Source organism: Aquarana catesbeiana, linkage group LG06 (assembly GCF_042186555.1).
Source record: "Aquarana catesbeiana isolate 2022-GZ linkage group LG06, ASM4218655v1, whole genome shotgun sequence".
NCBI classification, from domain to species: domain Eukaryota; kingdom Metazoa; phylum Chordata; class Amphibia; order Anura; family Ranidae; genus Aquarana; species Aquarana catesbeiana.
Window position 1 is genome coordinate 259,985,205 of NC_133329.1, and position 18,636 is coordinate 260,003,840.

The window sequence follows — 18,636 nt, forward strand, 5'->3', positions numbered from 1 at the left end:
AGGAAGAACCCCGAGGTGGAGCATCGTATTATTGCTGTTGCTTGTGTGGGTGGGATGTGTACTGCACCAATCCCTGCTTACTCTCCTCCTCTATTCATCCCATACGATTGGTGCAGTACACATCCCACCCACACAACAGTAATAAGATCCTCCACCTCAGAGTTAGTAATCACCTAACCTGGCACTATTGTATATTACCTAACCTGGCACTACCACCTAACCTGGCACTATTACCTAACCTGGCACTATTGCCTAACCTGGCACTATTACCTAACCTGGCACTACCACCCTAACCTGGCACTATTACCTAACCTGGCACCTCTACCTAACCTGGCACTATTACCTAACCTGGCACCACTACATAACCTGGCACTATTACCTAACCTGGTACTACAACCTAACCTGGCACTATTACCTAACCTGGCACTACCACCCTAACCTGGCACTATTACCTAACCTGGCACGACAACCTAACCTGGCACTACCACCCTAAACCGGCACTACAACATACCCTGGCACTATTACCTAACCTGGCACTACAACCTAACCTGGCACTATTACTTAACCTGGCACTACCACCCTAACCTGATACTACAACATAACCTGGCACTATTACCCAACCTGGTACTACCACCCTAACCTGGCACTATTACCTAACCTGGCACTACCACCCTAACCTGGCACTACCACCCTACCTGACACTATTACCTAACCTGGTACTACTATCCTAACCTGGCACTATTATCTAACCTGGCACTACCACCCTAACCTGGCACTACCACCCTACCTGACACTATTACCTAACCTGGCACTACCACCCTAACCTGGCACTATTACCTAACCTGGCACTACCACCCTACCTGACACTATTACCTAACCTGGCACTACCACCCTAACCTGGCACTATTACCTAACCTTGCACTATTACCTAACCTGGCACTGCCATCTGACCTGGCACTGACAAGTAACCTGCCACTACCACCTAACCTGGCACTATTTTATATCATCTAAACTGGCACTACCACCTAACCTGGCACTAGGGATGAGCCGAACACCCCCCTGTTCGGTTCGCACCAGAACATGCGAACAGGAAAAAAGTTCGCTCAAACACGCGAACACCGTTAAAGTCTATGGGACACGAACATGAATAATCAAAAGTGCTAATTTTTTTTTATTTTTTATTTTAAAGAAGTTTTATTGAAGAGCAGTACATTACACTTCATAGCACGGAATTGCTGGTGGGGCGCAGCCCACCTCTGTGACAATACTCAAATATTGAACAATAACAGAGAGGTTGACCAAATATCTAAGCTTATTCGAATAAACAGAGAGAAGAGCCCTCAGGCATAATAAGGAGACACCTAGTGCTGCAGGTAGGCTTGACACCCCTATCGGGAACATACTGTGTCGAACACCGTAGAGCAGCCGTAGTTAATCATTAGGTGTGTAACTAACCTGTTAGGGCCCATCGCGCCTTCCGGGAGAATAAAGGTCCCAGACTGCGTGAGGAAGCCTTCCCCAGTCCTCTAAGGCCAGAAGCCAAAGGAACCAGGGGTGTCATAAAAATATCCTGAAGGTTCCGGCTGGGAGGTCGACTCACGAGAAATAAGTCGAGGTACCAACTAATCGCAGTCAAGTGCATAGAAAACTGGAGCAAACCGTTTGGAACCAAGTACTTTCTGTAAAAATAAATTAACAACTTCCTGAGAATAAGAAGAAAGAGAGAAATAAAGGTGGAAAAGAAGACGGAGGGGGAGAAAGAATGGGGGGTGGGGTGGGTTGACAGACTACAATATAACAATAGAAACAGATCATGCTTCAACTCCCGGTATGAGAGAGATGCCTACGTGCCTTGCCCAGGGTTCCCAGACAGCCAAAAATGCTTTATTTGAGTCTGCTAAGACACTGACTAATTTTTCCTGGGACATGATCCATGAGATCTTTCTCTTGGCAGCCGCCAGGGAGACTCCTGGTTGTTTCCAAGCCTTTGCTATGGAGAGCTTGGCGCCAGTCAGGATGAATGAAATAAGTTTAGCAGTTGTTTTGGGGGTTTTGGGAATATGACCATTTAATAGAGCTATCTGGGGAGATTTAGGAATGGGAGTGTCCGTAATTTTTCTGATCAGATAAAAAATCCTGTTCCAGAAGCCCCTGATTTTCGGGCATTCCCACCAAATGTGTATCATGGAGCCCTGGGCTTGGCAGTTTCTGAAACATAAAGGAGACGAGGAAGGGAACATCTGTGCAAGTTTGGAAGGAACCAGATACCATCTCGTAAGAACTTTCATGTTAGCTTCTATTAATGCAATATTAATTATACCTTTGTAGGCTCTTGTGCTCATTCTATTCCAGATCTCCAGGTCCCAAGTCTCGCCCACGTCCCTCTCCCACTCTGTCATGTATGTAAGTTTGGAAAGGGGAGTTGAGAGAGCTCCGTAAATCAGGGATATACCTCCTTTTTGCTCTGTTGCTTGTCCACACCATTGTTCATAGGATGTGCACTCTGGGGGATTTGATTTGTCTTTCCAAGTAGTGTGAAGAAAATGGGAGATTTGAAGAAATCTAAATTTTTCGGAATCGGGGAGCTCTAGTTTTTCAATGCAGTGTTTCATGGAGATTGGTCCGGAGGCGACAAGGTAATGTCCAATACGGTACATTCCCTTATCAAGCCACCATTGAAAGGATTTGATGTCTAACCCCGGCTTGAAGAGGGGATTGTGGAATATGTGTGAAAGGGGGTGGAGCTGTGAGGTCAAAGCGGGAAGTTGGATCAGGTTATCCCATAGTTTTAAGGAGTGTGAAAGTGTGGGTGCCATGATGGGAGGTCTAGATTTACTGGGAATCCAGAGTAGAAAGTCTAGTGTGTGGGAAGGGACTGCTTGGCGTTCTATTTGTATCCAGTCGGGTTTTTCGCCCCTTAAATATATGGTGGAGAATTGGGCCAGTCTAGCTGCTTGGTAATACTTGGCTAGTTCTGGGAGGCCTAGCCCTCCCTTAGATTTCGGGGCATAAAGGGTGTTTCGCGTGAATCTATATCCTTTCCCTCCCCATATAAATTTTATAATCTTTCCATGAAAGTTTTTGAGGTGCTTTTTGTTGATCGCGATCGGAAGGGCTCTAAATAGGTACAGAATTCTAGGAAACAGGGTCATTTTGATGGCATGGATTCTCCCCAGCCATGATAGTTTGTGGGATGACCAAATTCGTATGTCCTCTTCCAATCTACGATACATAGGAGGGAAATTGGCTTGATAGAGGGAGTCTATTCTGGGTGTAAGGTTTATACCTAGGTATCGAATTGAGGAATCACTCCAATTGAAATTAAAGGCCAGTTTTAATCTCTCAGCTAGGGCTGGATTGAGGGAGATGTTTAATGCCTGTGATTTGGTCATGTTGACTCGTAGGCCTGAGACCTCGCCAAATGTCTGAAGCAGTTTGTTAATGTTGGGAAGTGAGGTAATTGGAGAGGTGATAAATAGCAGAAGGTCGTCTGCGAAGAGGGCGCATTTATGGGTATTCAAGCCACAGTTGACACCTTTAATGTTTGGATTTGACCTGATTGCTATGGCTAGTGTTTCTATTGTTAGAGCGAACACAAGTGGGGATAGGGGGCAGCCCTGTCTTGTGCCCCTGGCAATTTTGACTGGGGATGAGAGGAAGCCCTGTAATTTAACTTTCGCTTCCGGTTCAGAGTAAAGTGATTTGAGGATTCCGATGAAGTGTTCACCGAACCCCCACAATTTAAGGGAGGCGAATATGAAGGGCCAAGTCACAGAATCGAAGGCCTTTTGTAGGTCTAGGGAAAGGAAGAGACCCTCCTGCTTTGGGCCTCCATCCCATCCCGAATGCAAAATTGAAGCTATGTCTATGGCCCTTCTGACCTGGTCTGGACCCTGCCTGCCGGGGATAAAACCCACCTGATCCTTGTGGATATAAGTGTTGATTAATGTGTTTAATCTATTGGCGTAAATTTTTGTCAGGATTTTTAAATCATTATTTATAAGTGATATTGGTCTGTAGTTTTCTACCTGATCCGGATTTTTGTCGGGTTTAGTGATGACAGTAATGAATGCTGCATTCATCTGGGGGTCCATGGGGTCTCCCTTTCGTTTGGAGTTGAACATTTTAGTTAATTGTGGCGCTAGAGTCTCGGCAAAAGTCTTATAATAAAGATTGGAAAGGCCATCTGGGCCTGGGGCTGAGCCCCCTTTCAGATTTTTAATGACCTCCAAAGTTTCCTCTACTGTGATATGTGCTTCCATAATATCTTTGTGGGACTTATGTATAGTGGGGATAGGCAGATGCTCCAAGAATGCTTCTATAGCTTGTGTATCGTGGGAATAATTTGCTCTATATAGTTGTGAGTAAAAGGATTGGAAAGATTCCAAGATTCTATGGGGATTTTGGGAAGACGAACCATCCTGAAGTTTTATTTTGGGGAGAGCGAAGAGATGGGTCCTAGGGGATAACTTGGAAGCCAGCATCGTGCTCATTTTGTCCTGATTCAGGTAGAATTTCGCTCCATTCCAACGCAGAGAACTCTCAGCTTTAACTGTGAGCGCCAGGTTTAGTTTAATCCGAGCAGCGTCAAGCTGGTCGACTAGAACCATGGACGGGTTAGCTTTATGATTTTTGCGCAGGAGGAGAAAATCTCTCTCCAGTTTTGAGATGTCCATGGTTCTCTCCTTTTTAAGTTGGGAGGAGATTTGGATAAGTTTACCTCGTATCACGGCTTTGTGAGCTGCCCAGAGGGTCTCGGCCGAGATATCGTCTACGTTGTTCAGGGCGAAATACTCTTTTAGTGACTTGGAGAGAACCGTGATCTGAATGGGGTCTTTAATGATGTGTTCTTTAATGCGCCATATGGGGGACGAGGGTCTGAGGAGCAGGCCTTGGTTGGATAGAGAGATCATGGAGTGGTCAGAGAGGGGAGTATCCTTAATTTTAGCTGAGATAGCAGCGGGGATGTTCATGGAGGAGATTAGAATATGGTCGATTCTGGAGTATACTTGATGGGGTATTGAGAAATGGGAGTAATCCCTTGATGTGGGGTTGAGTTCTCTCCAGATATCTGTGAGGCCCTGCTGGTGAATTAGTTTAGCAATTTTAGAGCTGATTTTTGTTGGCCTGGAGAGCTGTTTAGCTGGGGGTTTAGATTTATCAAGTTCCTTTCAGGAGGGGTCCTAGTGTTTGGAAAAGTGATGTGAAGAATGCGTTCTGTCCCTTATTCGGGGCATAATAGGATATGAGAGAAAAAGTTTGGTCTGCGATCTGGCCTTTCACTAGTAAGTACCTGCCTTCAGGGTCACTAAGAGTCCGGCTTACTTTAAATCGGCAGTCTTTAGCAAATAGAATCGCGACCCCCCTGGTCTTATCCTCTGCGTTTGCTAGATAAAACGAGGGGAAGCGCGCATGTAGGAATGAGGGGGAGAATCTAGAGGGAAAATGCGTTTCCTGGAGCATCACTATTGAAGCCTTTTGTTTATGGTATGATTGGAAGATTTTCCTCCTTTTGGTTGGGGAGTTGAGGCCTTGGACATTATGAGAAATAATTTTTATCTGGGAGGAGGATAGAGTGGTGTTAGGCATGATTTTTGAGTAAAGAGTGTGCTTCTGATGGTGGAAGACTTACCCTGACCATATTGATGAGAGATGGGCAGATGGCGAGTGAGGAGTGGAGCTCGGGACCTGGAGATGCTGGATGAGAAGGTGCTGCAGACGATCCGTCAACCCTGGCAGGAGGGGGGAAGGGAGAGAAAATCACAGATGGGTTAAAACATAGAGACAGAAGGAGAAAGAGAGAATGAACAAGGTGACCTAAAATAGGCCGGAGACGGAGGGGGGGGGGAGTTTTCCCCTTTCCGAACTCCAATAACAGAAGTAGGTGGTCCTGAAAACGAACCACCAGTCCATCGAACGAGGATGGGAATTCCATTTTTGTTGGATGGAAGGAGTCGCAGGGCAGCTACCGCAGCCCAAGCCACCCTTGATACCTTGCATACAGTATTAAGCTGTGTAAAAATAAAAACATGCAAAAGGAGAACATATCATTTTCAAATTCTGAAAAAACTGAGATGATTTTAACTAGGAGCCGTGCTGGCCAAAGATGCAGAAAGAGTCTTCCTGGTAGACATCATGGATTCCTCAGTGGAGGTGTAGATAAAAGGGGATATGGGATATCCGAATCCTGCTGTGGACTTAGACAGTCTGTCGTGAGGGTATAGAATAGTGGGGAAGGGCCGAAACACCCTGCTAACGCTGGGGGTACCAGAGAGGACGATGGGGATGCGATGTCACAATCCGGGAAGGCCATTCTTGTGAAGATCGATGAGTTGAGCCTTTGATCACCCCTGAGGTGTGGGTGAGTGATAAGGGCAGTAGTAAGTCTTAGGGAACTGGATGCGTAGGGCCACTGGGGTGTTGAAGTGGAAGCCTGAGACTTGGGATAATTGGGAAAATGTCCCCTAGAGGGGACGAGGCCTCTTTGTGAAGGATCCGAGTGAGGTAGAGGTCATCTGGTATGAAAAAGACAGGGGTCAGTGGATCACAAAGAGGAAGAGGGGTGTCGCCGGGTTCTTGTAATTGGCATCTTCAGGTTGGCAATTGTTCCTTCAGACGTCTGCTTTTGTTGGATTTCCAGGCAGGAGAGATAGGGCTGTTGGGAGTTTGACGTTTCGAAGAGCCCGCTTGAGTGTTGGAAATGTCCATTTCCGAGTCTAGGGATATGAGCTTAAGTGATAGGAGGACTCGTTCGCCTTCTGGTGAATGAGTGGGTTCTGCCATTAAGGGTAAATTTCAAGGCGAAAGGGAATGCCCACCAATATTTGATCTCCTTCTGGGAGAGGACCAGCAGAAGGGGCTTCAGGGCTCTGCGTTTCTGGATGGTCGTGGGAGAAATGTCCGCGAAAATTTGCACTTCCTGTCCTTGAAAAAGGATGCGGGATTGCTGGCGCGATATTTTCATTATTGCTTCCTTCACACTATAGAAGTGTGGCTTCACGACCACATCTCTGGGAGATCCGTCTTTTCTGGGGGGACCAGGGATCTGTGTGCTCTGTCCAGCTCCAATTTGATGGGGGGCAGCTGAGGGATAAGGGATTTGATTAAATCCTGGATTTCTTTGGGGACGTCTGTAATTGATTCAGGGACACCTCTGACTCTGAAATTGTCCCTTCTCGACCTGTTCTCCAAGTCATCGATTCTATTCAGTGCCACCTCTAGTTGCTCTTGAACAACATGAATGTGCTCAGTGTTCTGGTTAGCTCTGGACACTGTGATGTCTAATTTGTGTTCTATAGCTTCCATCCTTGCTCCCAAGTTTTGAAAGTCAGCTCTTATCTTGTTTGTGATTCTTGTGGCTGTGTTTGCTAAACCTCTATCTAGTAGATCCGACAGTTTGAGGAATAAATCTCCTGCATTGAGGGGTATAGCATTCTCCGGGTCTCCTGTGGAGGTCCCAGCACCCTGATGAGGTGGTGTGGTGTTCAGTGGGGACAGAGAGTAGTTCTCAAAGGTGCGCTCTAAGAGGGATACTGTAGAGGCTGGAGATGGGGTCCCCATAGGTTGGTTGTGAAGAGTGGGTAGGGGTGTGTAGGCTAAAGTGGCAGGAGCTATCACTTGCCTTGTTTCCGCATGTCCCCCTGTATATGGCTCCTTGTGCTGTGCTGCGGCCGCCATCTTGGATAAGGCCCGGGAATCCTCTGCTGTAAACTGCGGTCCCAGGTCCCTGCGGACCGAGTTGTTTGGCATGGATCGAGGCTGCAGGAGTTCCCGGAGCTAGTGGTGGGTGTCTAGGTGGCCTGACACCGGCGCTTGGGTGGCTTGCTGGGCTGGGTAGAGCGGAGCTCCCGGCTTACGTGGCCATCTTGGGAGTCCCGCGCCTGCGCACTGCAAAAGTGCTAATTTTAAAGGCTTATATGCAAGTTATTGTCATAAAAAGTGTTTGGGGACCTGGGTCCTGCCCCAGGGGACATGGATCAATGCAAAAAAAGGTTTAAAAATGTCCGTTTTTTCAGGAGCAGTGATTTTAATAATGCTTAAAGTCAAACAATAAAAGTGTAATATCCCTTTAAATTTCGTACCTGGGGGGTGTCTATAGTATGCCTGTAAAGGGGCGCATGTTTCCCGTGTTTAGAACAGTCTGACAGCAAAATGACATTTGGAAGGAAAAAACCCATTTAAAACTACCCGCGGCTATTGCATTGCCGACAATACACATAGAAGTTCATTGATAAAAACGGCATGGGAATTCCCTACAGGGAAACCCCGAACCAAAATTTAAAAAAAAAATGACGTGGGAGTCCCCCTAAATTCAATACCAGGCCCTTCAGGTCTGGTATGGATATTAAGGGGAACCCCGGCCAAAATTTTAAAAAAAAAATGAGGTGGGGTTCCTTCTGGTCTGGTATGGATTTTAAGGGGAACCCCGCGCCAAAAAAAAAACGGCGTGGGGTCCCCCCAAAAATCCATACCAGACCCTTATCCGAGCACGCAACCTGGCAGGCCGCAGGAAAAGAGGGGGGGGCGAGAGTGCGGCCCCCCCCTCCTGAACCGTACCAGGCCACATGCCCTCAACATTGGGAGGGTGCTTTGGGGTAGCCCCCCAAAACACCTTGTCCCCATGTTGATGAGGACAAGGGCCTCATCCCCACAACCCTGGCCGGTGGTTGTGGGGGTCTGCGGGCGGGGGGCTTATCGAAATCTGGAAGCCCCCTTTAACAAGGGGACCCCCAGATCCCGGCCCCCCCCTGTGTGAAATGGTAAGGGGGTACTTACCCCTACCATTTCACTAAAAAACTGTCAAAAATGTTAAAAATGACAAGAGACAGTTTTTGACAATTCCTTTATTTAAATGCTTCTTCTTTCTTCTATCTTCCTTCATCTTCTTCTTCTGGTTCTTCTGGCTCTTCTGGTTCTTCCTCCGGCGTTCTCGTCCAGCATCTCCTCCGCGGCGTCTTCTATCTTCTTCTCCGCGGGCCGCTCCGCACCCATGGCATGGGGGGAGGCTCCCGCTATTCTCTTCATCTTCTTCTTCATCCTCTTCTCTTCTTCCTTCTTCTCTTCTTCTCTTCTTCATTTTCTTCTCCGGGCCGCTCCGCATCCATGCTGGCATGGAGGGAGGCTCCCGCTGTGTGACGACGTCTCCTTGTCTGACGGTTCTTAAATAACGGGGGGCGGGGCCACCCGGTGACCCCGCCCCCTCTGACGCACGGGATATGACGGGACTTCCCTGTGGCATTCCCCGTGACGTCACAGGGAAGTCCCGTCAAGTCACTGTGCGTCAGACCCCGCCCCCCGTTATTTAAGAACCGTCAGACAAAGAGACGCCGTCACACAGCGGGAGCCTCCCTCCATGCCAGCATGGATGCGGAGCGGCCCGGAGAAGAAAATGAAGAAGAGAAGAAAAGAGGAAGGAAGAAGAGAAGAGGATGAAGAAGAAGATGAAGAGAAGAGCGGGAGCCTCCCCCCATGCCATGGGTGCGGAGCGGCCCGAGGAGAAGAAGATAGAAGACGCCGCGGAGGAGATGCTGGACGAGAACGCCGGAGGAAGAACCAGAAGAAGAAGATGAAGGAAGGTAGAAGAAAGAAGAAGCATTTAAATAAAGGAATTGTCAAAAACTGTCTCTTGTCATTTTTAACATTTTTGACAGTTTTTTAGTCAAATGGTAGGGGTAAGTACCCCCTTACCATTTCACACAGGGGGGAGGGCGGGATCTGGGGGTCCCCTTGTTAAAAAGGGCTTCCAGATTCCAATAAGCCCCCCGCCCGCAGACCCCCACAACCACCGGCCAGGATTGTGGGGATGAGGCCCTTGTCCTCATCAACATGGGGACAAGGTGTTTTGAGGGGCTACCCCAAAGCACCCTCCCAATGTTGAGGGCATGTGGCCTGGTACGGTTCAGGAGGGGGGGGCCGCACTCTCGTCTCCCCCTCTTTTCCTGCGGCCTGCCAGGTTGCGTGCTCGGATAAGGGTCTGGTATGGATTTTTGGGGGGACCCCACGCCGTTTTTTTTTTTTTTTTTTTTTTGGCGCGACGTTCCCCTTAAAATCAATACCAGACCTTAAGGGTCTGGTATGGAATTTAGGGGGAACCCCACCTCATTTTTTTTTTTAATTTTGTCCGGGGTTCCCCTTAATATCCATACCAGACCTGAAGGGCCTGGTATGGAATTTAGGGGGACTCCCACGTCATTTTTTTTTTAAATTTTGGTTCGGGGTTTCCCTGTAGGGAATTCCCATGCCGTTTTTATCAATGAACTTTTATGTGCATTGTCGGCAATGCAATAGCCGCGGGTAGTTTTAAATGGGTTTTTTCCTTCCAAATGTCATTTTGCTGTCAGACTGTTCTAAACACGGGAAACATGCGCCCCTTTACAGGCATACTATAGACACCCCCCAGGTACGAAATTTAAAGGGATATTACACTTTTATTGATTGACTTTAAGCATTATTAAAATCACTGCTCCTGAAAAAACGTCCATTTTTAAAACTTTTTTTTTGCATTGATCCATGTCCCCTGGGGCAGGACCCGGGTCCCCAAACACTTTTTATGACAATAACTTGCATATAAGCCTTTAAAATTAGCACTTTTGATTTCTCCCATAGACTTTTAAAGGGTGTTCTGCGGCATTCGAATTTGCCACGAACACCCCAAATTGTTCGCTGTTCGGCGAACTTGCGAACAGCTAATGTTCGAGTCGAACATGAGTTCGACTCGAACACGAAGCTCATCCCTACCTGGCACTATTGTATATCACCTAACCTGGCACTACCACCTAACCTGGCACTATTACCTTACCTGGCACTATTACCTAACCTGGCACTATTACCTAACCTGGCACTTTTACCTAACCTGGCACTACCACCTAACCTGGCACTACCACCCTAACCTGGCACTATTACCTAACCTGGCAGTAGCACCCTAACCTGGCACTATTACCTAACCTGGCAGTAGCACCCTAACCTGGCACTATTACCTAACCTGGCACTACCACCCTAACCTGGCACTATTACCTAACCTGGCACTACCACCCTAACCTGGCACTATTACCTAACCTGGCAGTACCACCCTACCTGCCACTATTACCTAACCTGGCATTACCACCCAACCTGGCACTACTACCCTAACCGGACACTACCACCCTAACCTGGCACTATTACCTAACCTGGCACTACCGCCCTACGTGGCACTATCACTTAACCTGGCACTACCACCTAACTTGGCACTGCCACCTAGCCTGCCACTACCACTTAACCTGGCACTATTGTATATCACCTAACCTAACACTACCACCTAACCTGGCACTATTATATATCACCTAACTTGACACTATCACCTAACCTGGCACTATTGTATATCACCCTAACCTGGCACTATGTCACCCCAATCTGCCAGTATACTACCCTAACATTACTTGACGTCGTCATACGGTGCGCTGCCTGTCCACCTGGGGGGAGGGATGCCAGATATAGGATCCGCCCCAGGTGCCAATTTTGAAAACAATTTATTATTTTCCTTCCACTTCACAATTATGTGCCACTTTGTGTTGGTCTATCACATAAAATCCCAATAAAATACATTTACATTTTTGGTTGTAACATGACAAAATGTGGGACATTTCAAGGGGTATGAATACTTATTCAAGGCACTGTATGATGTGTGTGTGTGTATATATATATATATATATATATATATATATACATATACACACATTTTTATAGTTGGCCCCCCTGCTTTCGTCCCTGTCCCCCCATGTGCCCCCCCTAAATATGAAAGCTGGAGACGCCACTGAGTATCACCAAATCTCACAATACCAGATATCAGAGGCTGCAGTGCCTTCAAGCTCACATGGGGCTGTAGACACAGGAGTGAGTAGGTTACATACCAGGAAGTGCACTGCTACTTTTAAAAGCAATTACAGACAAATGGTTAATTTTCACTGTACTTTAACATTTAAATTGCCAATTAACATTGCTAAATTTGATTAATTGATTAATAGTGTGCTAGAACCTATAAAGATAATCCACAGTGATAAATATATATATATATATATATATATATATATATATATATATATATATATATATATACACATCTGATCAATTGTCCGTGATGTCTAATTTCCACAAAATACTGTGATAATACAACTGTAATAAAAAGTCCTTAGGCTGTGATCATAGAAAGCCAAAAAATATATAGATAAAATAATGAAAAAATGAAAAAAGTGCAGACAGAAAGTCACCACCACCTCAGTGTGAACTGCCTACTCACCTTCCAGAAGTTTTTCAGACACAAGCGATCCTTATGATAATTATCCTGTGTGTGTTCTGATCCTGGGACACAGTGCAAGCCGTTTTTCTTAATATCTTCAAGAGCAATCCAGCTTCTCCAAGATGAGTTGATTTCTCAAAACAATTTAATAAATCATCATTGCACAAGATTGCTAATACAGTGATTTCCTCCTCTTAATACAAAATATATACACTCACATTTGCCTCAATGTATGCCGCATATTGAAAGATTATTATTATTATTATTATACAGGATTTATATAGCGCCGACAGTTTACGCAGCGCTTTACAACATTAGGGCAGACAGTACAAGTACAATACAATTCAATACAGGAGGAATCAGAGGGCCCTGCTCGTTAGAGCTTACAATCTAGGAGGGAGGGTCAAGTTATACAAAAGGGTAATAGCTGTGGGGGATGAGCTAATGGAGAAAATAGTGCAGTTGTTAGATGGAGGCAGGATAGGCTTCTCTGAAGAGGAAAGTTTCCAGGGATCGCCTAAAAGTGGATAAATTTGAAGACAGTCTGACAGATTGGGGTAGCGAATTCCAGAGGATGGGCGAGGCTCGGGAGAAGTCCTGGAGGCGGATATGGGAGGAGGTGATGAGGGAGCTAGAGAGCACAAGATCTTGGGAGGAACGGAGATGGCGTTTAGGTTGGTATTTTGAGACTAGGTTAGTGATGTAGCTGAGGGCAGAGTTGTGGATGGCTTTGTAACTTATTGTTAGTATTTTGAATTTAATTCGTTGGGCGAGTGGTAGCCAATGGAGGGATTGGCAGAGAGGGGTAGCAGACACTGAGCGGTTTGTAAGGTGGATGAGTCTGGCAGCAGCATTCATGATGGACTGAAGGGGGGATAGCCTATTTAAAGGTAAGCCAATGAGGAGTGAGTTGCAGTAGTCAAGATCAGTATAAAGAATGTAGCTTTCCTCCTCACTGAACATCCAACGTGTTTGGTAAACACGAACACTCAGACGTGACGTCACCGGCTTTTTTCCGACACGTTGCGTCACTTAATTTCTTTATTTTATATTTAACATTGCTAAATGTTCCCTATAACATAGAAAATCTTTACTTGAATTAGGGTTACTTTAGTGCAGTGAGATGTGGAGTTCCCTATATATTTTTCTAATTGAAGTTCAACAAAAAAATGAAATGGTCCAGAATCAATAACTATTTTTATTGCATGGATATGTTTCTTTTTCAGGATCGGTCAAGCAGTTACATCTGTTATTCAACATAGGGAAAAATCACTTATCCTCAGGCATCAACCTCCATTCTTCGGAAAGTACAAGGTGAATTCTGTGGTACTGATTATATCACTCCTGGGGACACAGTATACCGCTCATGGTATCAATACACCTCATTACTTTGTCTCCATGCACAATCCTTTCCTGCTCCTACTCCTTATTCCTCCACCCCTGTCAGGATTTGCTTGCTGTCTATATGTCCTGTTGAGGAGATTTTACCCTTACTACTTGATGAGGGTTCACTTGGGACAGGAAGTGAGGAGAAATGAATAGACAACAATTAAAACATTTTTTTCTATAGCTGAACGCCAGGAGGAATCTATTTTTAAAACTTACACTGTTGGTTATATGTAATTCTAGATAGGTCACATCTGGAGGACCTCTGTGAATACTGAAATAGTAGTCCTTGCCACATGCAGCCAGAGCTGCCCTGTTTCCAGTTCCATGAATACCAGGCATTGTCTGATTGGACGTGGCAAAGAGGGGCAGATAACATTACAGTCTACCCTTGTCCAATCAGATAATGCCTTGAATTAACCACCTCCTCAGTGCCACATCACCGCCTGTTTTAATGTAATTTTTGCAGGCAAAAGGGTCACCAGGCATTTGCGGTACTTCCCCATTGACTTGAATGTGTAGAGTATGGTGGGCTTGCCGCCCTGCAATCGCTACAAGTCGGGTCTACTTTGCCATGGGCACAAAGCATTGTTGCATGTAATCATCCCTGTTCACTGCCTGTTGCAGCTTAAGGGAGGGCGATTGGTAGGCAGCAAAAATGCGGCTCAATCGCACATTTTTTCTGCCCTCTAAATAAGGGCCTTACTGAATGACATTTAATTTGCTAAAGCACTGTACAGTAACATACACTACTAGATAAGCAATTGACATTTTTTAACTAAAATACTACTTTTATTTCATCTTTTGTTGCATCTGTTTTGCATCTCATGCAGCCTCTTTGCAACCACATACTGCCTACATGCCAGGATTCCAGAAACTGCTGAATGTAGTTTCCCAGGGAGGATATGCTGGTAGTGTTAACAGTCGACCATGTCTATATGATGTTTGGTAAAATGGCCACTTGTTTCCTCAATTGGAAAATATAGTTACAAAACAGAAGCAGAACTGAGGGACAGAGAGTTGTCACCCTAAAATAAGAAGTGCCTGAACCAGGACCCTCCTGGCAGGATTATCAGATATTAATTAAATAAAAGCTGCATGATTTTAAAATACTTCAAAGAGTGCCGCCCTAATGTGAACAAAAGCATAAATCTAAAAAAGAAAATAAATAAAATGAAAAAAAAAACGTGAATCTTTCTACAAGTGCGTGAATGATAATAGCAATCGTAATAAAATAAAATAATAGTCCCCAGAAAATAAATCAAAAGCAAAATAGTCCAATATAATCTGAAAAAGGAAACCTAATCTTGCACCATCAATAAGGAATTCCACCAAACCGCAAGTGCTCCAGTGATCCGGTATTCCAAAACACCACAAGTCTTCCACCACCTTGTATAATATAATTCTTCCCAAAGCTAGTAGACTCTGTTAGGTATAACAAGAGTCAATAGCTCATGGGTATTTGCATGGTAAAATATGGTTTCCCATATGGAAAATTATGCCGTTTCTGGATACTCGGCTACATCCTCATGTGCGTCTCATCCACAATACGAGATTCAGACATAACATGGGAAAAGAATCAGGAAGCCCACATAGTGTAAAACCATAAACTGAAATCTATTTAAAAGTACTAACCGTTCACATGATGAGAAATGGTGCGAAAAAAACATAAGCACTAATCTGTCATCATGTGACATAACTAGGTAGTGGTCCGTCTTACTCCCGGGACCGATGTTTTACAGCTAAGAGCGGCACCTTTTGATTTTATTCTGTTACACAATTTTTATCAGTTGTTGTGCCAGCTGCTCTTCAGGCTCTGCAGCATGATTTCTTTTTAGAGCTATTAAAATTACTTTGGAAATTATGTTTAGGCTGTACTCCAGAAATTACACAAAAAAACCTTTACAATGAGCGATTGCCCCCCAATCTGAACTACAAGAATAAATTCTAGTCAAGTCAATGGGTAGAGGTATAAGCTGTAGAACTTAGCTTACTTCTCACTCCAGCAGGCTCTGGGTGCTCTTCTCTTCTCTCTGATACTCAGGGATGTGGGTGGGCCCGTGCCTTCCTCACATGCAATGCAGGGCTATTAGTCCTGCATTGTACCTAATAATGTCAGAGTGCAACCTCAAGTCAAGAGTTTCTTAACCTGGGGTCCATGGACCTCAAAGTGGCTCATGGATGGGTTTTAAGGGGTCCCTTTGGGTCAGTTAAAAAATGACATTTATTTTCACTATACAGCCACCCCTCCACCCCCTTGTTCCAATTAATGGTTTCCCATTGATAGAAATGAAAAAAATGCACCCTGCCACTGCTTATAGCATAAACCGCTAAGCATCTCTCGACTTGTTTTGTTGTTGGCCCATGTTTACCATATAAGTTTGAATCATTGTTCTCTGCACAACCGCCAGATTGTGCCATTACATAATAGCAAGTGCTAGTTCTCAAGTAGCAATGGTAGTGGTGGTAGTAGTAGTAGTTTTGGCCAAGATTGTTTACTGTATTCAGACTTTTTGTATGTAATTTATGTATAGGCAATCGAATTTCAAAAAAATAAAGTATATACAGTGTATTCAAATTCAAGTTGTGTTTATGTGAACATTTCTGGGGAGGGGGACCATGACTCAAAAAAATGTAATAACCACTGCTCTAATTGGAGCGTCTTGGAGAAAAGCCTTTGGGAGACTGGATGCACAGCATGAAGGAAATCTGCTGGAGCGAGAACTAACATAAGTATTACAGCTTATTCATCTACCACTAACCTTAAAGTAGAATTATGGGCAAACTTTTTTTTTCATTTTAGATAGCACAAGGGAGGGTTATAATGCCTGTCATTTTATTTTCGCCATCTGTATCCCATTGCAGAAATTTCCCTTCACGTCCTGTCGCATAGCCAAAACAGGAAGTGAGAGGAAATCCCTGCAAATTAAGGGAATTCCTTGGGAACCCCCAGATCTCCAGAACTAGTGTCTCCATTGGAGGATTTCCCCTCATTACTTTTCTGGGGACAACCCAAAATATGGGATTTTCATTTACTATCACTTTTACTGGTAAACAAACAGGCCAAATAGAGAGAGTGAATCTCCCTAATGGGGACACAGACAGCAATAAAAACTGACAAACATTTTAATCCCTCTCAACTCTATCCAAAATGAAAAAAAAAGATTTGCCTTTAGTTATACCTTAAAGACCATTTAACCCTTGCAATGGGAGGTACTGCAAGAGTGTGTTTTGAGTAATTTCTGGAGTTCAAAAGCTTGTATATCCTTAACAAAATTATCCCATGTTGTCTCCATATAATCGCAGCGATATACTCTCAGCCCTGGTGTCAGGACACTCATAGGCCCCTTCCACACTGGGGCGGTGGGTGCGTTGTCAATTTCGTGATGCTATTTGGCCGCTAGCGGGGTGCTTTTACACCCCACTAGCTGCCGAGAAAGGGTTAAAACCAGCCGAGAAAGCGTTAAAACCACCCGCAAAGCGCTTAGCCGTGCTGCCCATTGATTTCAATGGGCAGGAGCGGTGGAGGAGTGGTATATGGAGCCCTCGGGCTTTCACATTGGAGAGACAGGAGTGGCTCTTTAAGGGCGCCTTGCAGGCGCTATTTTTAGCGCTGTAGCGCCTGCAAAGCACCCCAGTGTGAAAGGGGTCATAATGCCAATGCTTTGGAGCACATCCCAACAATGCCTTGTTCAAAAAGTGCTTTTGTTTCTTTCCTTACACACATAGTTAGTGCATGATCTTTTCCCTTTTCCATAACTTGCCCCTGTATTTTTAACAGATTAATAATAATGTGTTCATGAATATTGTTGTGCTTACCATATTATTATCTTGTTATCTTCACCACAGGTTGGGTATATGGATGATGGGAGGATTGTAGCAATAGACGTGACATATTACTGTAATGCTGGGCATAGACCTGATGAATCCTTTCAGGTAATATATCTTTACAATCTAACATATCTTGTTTCAAAACATTTTCAGATCAACTGTATCATTTGACTCCAAGTATCCATTCACATCACAACACTGTGCACTGCAAAGCACACGTTGTTATTTGTTGATACGCATTTTGGTATGTTATATGGCCCATTCAAAATGAATGAGCTGGAATGCACCATAAGACATATGAAAATTCACAACGAATGGCACCGCAGCAGCACAGTAACAAATGTAACTTGTCTTACCGTGTATCAATAATGCATGCGTTACTGCAACGCAACAGGTCTGCAATTGGCAATGTTCAGTTCATGCTGGAAAGGATTTGATATTGTTGTTGTTTTTTAATTTTTTTTATTGTTAACATTAATATTAATTATATACATTTGTTTTGTGATTCAGGTGCTTACCACGTCTTTACTGAGTGCACAAAATGCTTATAATATTCCTAATAGCAGATGTACTGTTGTTCCATGCAAAACAAATCTCCCATCCAAAAAATTCTACTCTGGATATGGATTTGCACTGGCAGCAATGCTAACAGAAATTTGGATTGATACAGTAGCAGACAGATGTGGAGTGCCACATGAAAAGGTACTTTTCACTTTTTTTACAGGCCACCTTCTCATTTAACCATGTCTGATTTGGGTCATTTGAAGGTATACATTTTCCTATAATTTTTTGCCATTTTGTTTTGGAAAGTTGGGTCATTTAGCTCAGTGGTTCTCAACCCTGCCCTCAAGTACCCCCAACAGACCATGTTTTGGGAATTTCTCTTTGATAAAATAGCTGTCCAAAATACCAAGCCATTAACTCTGAATTAAAGCACCTATGGAAGATAAAGGAAAACCTGCAAACATGGCCTGTTGGGGGTACTTGAGGATAGGGTTGAGAACCACTGATTTGGCTAACAACTCTAATGCCCTGTACACAGGGTCGGACATTGATCGGACATTCCGACAACAAAATCCATGGATTTTTTCCGACGGATGTTGGCTCAAACTTGTCTTGCATACTCACGGTCACACAAAGTTGTTGGA

The 18,636-nt window shown here is 44.6% G+C and overlaps 1 protein-coding gene across 2 annotated transcripts in view; it reads left to right on the forward strand.

The window, feature by feature from the left end:
- LOC141146727 (aldehyde oxidase 1-like) overlaps positions 1-18,636 on the forward strand; it is a 238,943-nt gene that overhangs the window by 184,708 nt on the left and 35,599 nt on the right. For both annotated transcript variants that reach the window (XM_073633237.1, XM_073633236.1), the window contains exons 16-18: positions 13,498-13,585; positions 17,507-17,593; positions 17,999-18,190. In XM_073633237.1, the coding sequence (XP_073489338.1) occupies positions 13,498-13,585; positions 17,507-17,593; positions 17,999-18,190 (367 nt within the window). The remainder of the gene's footprint in view (positions 1-13,497; positions 13,586-17,506; positions 17,594-17,998; positions 18,191-18,636) is intronic.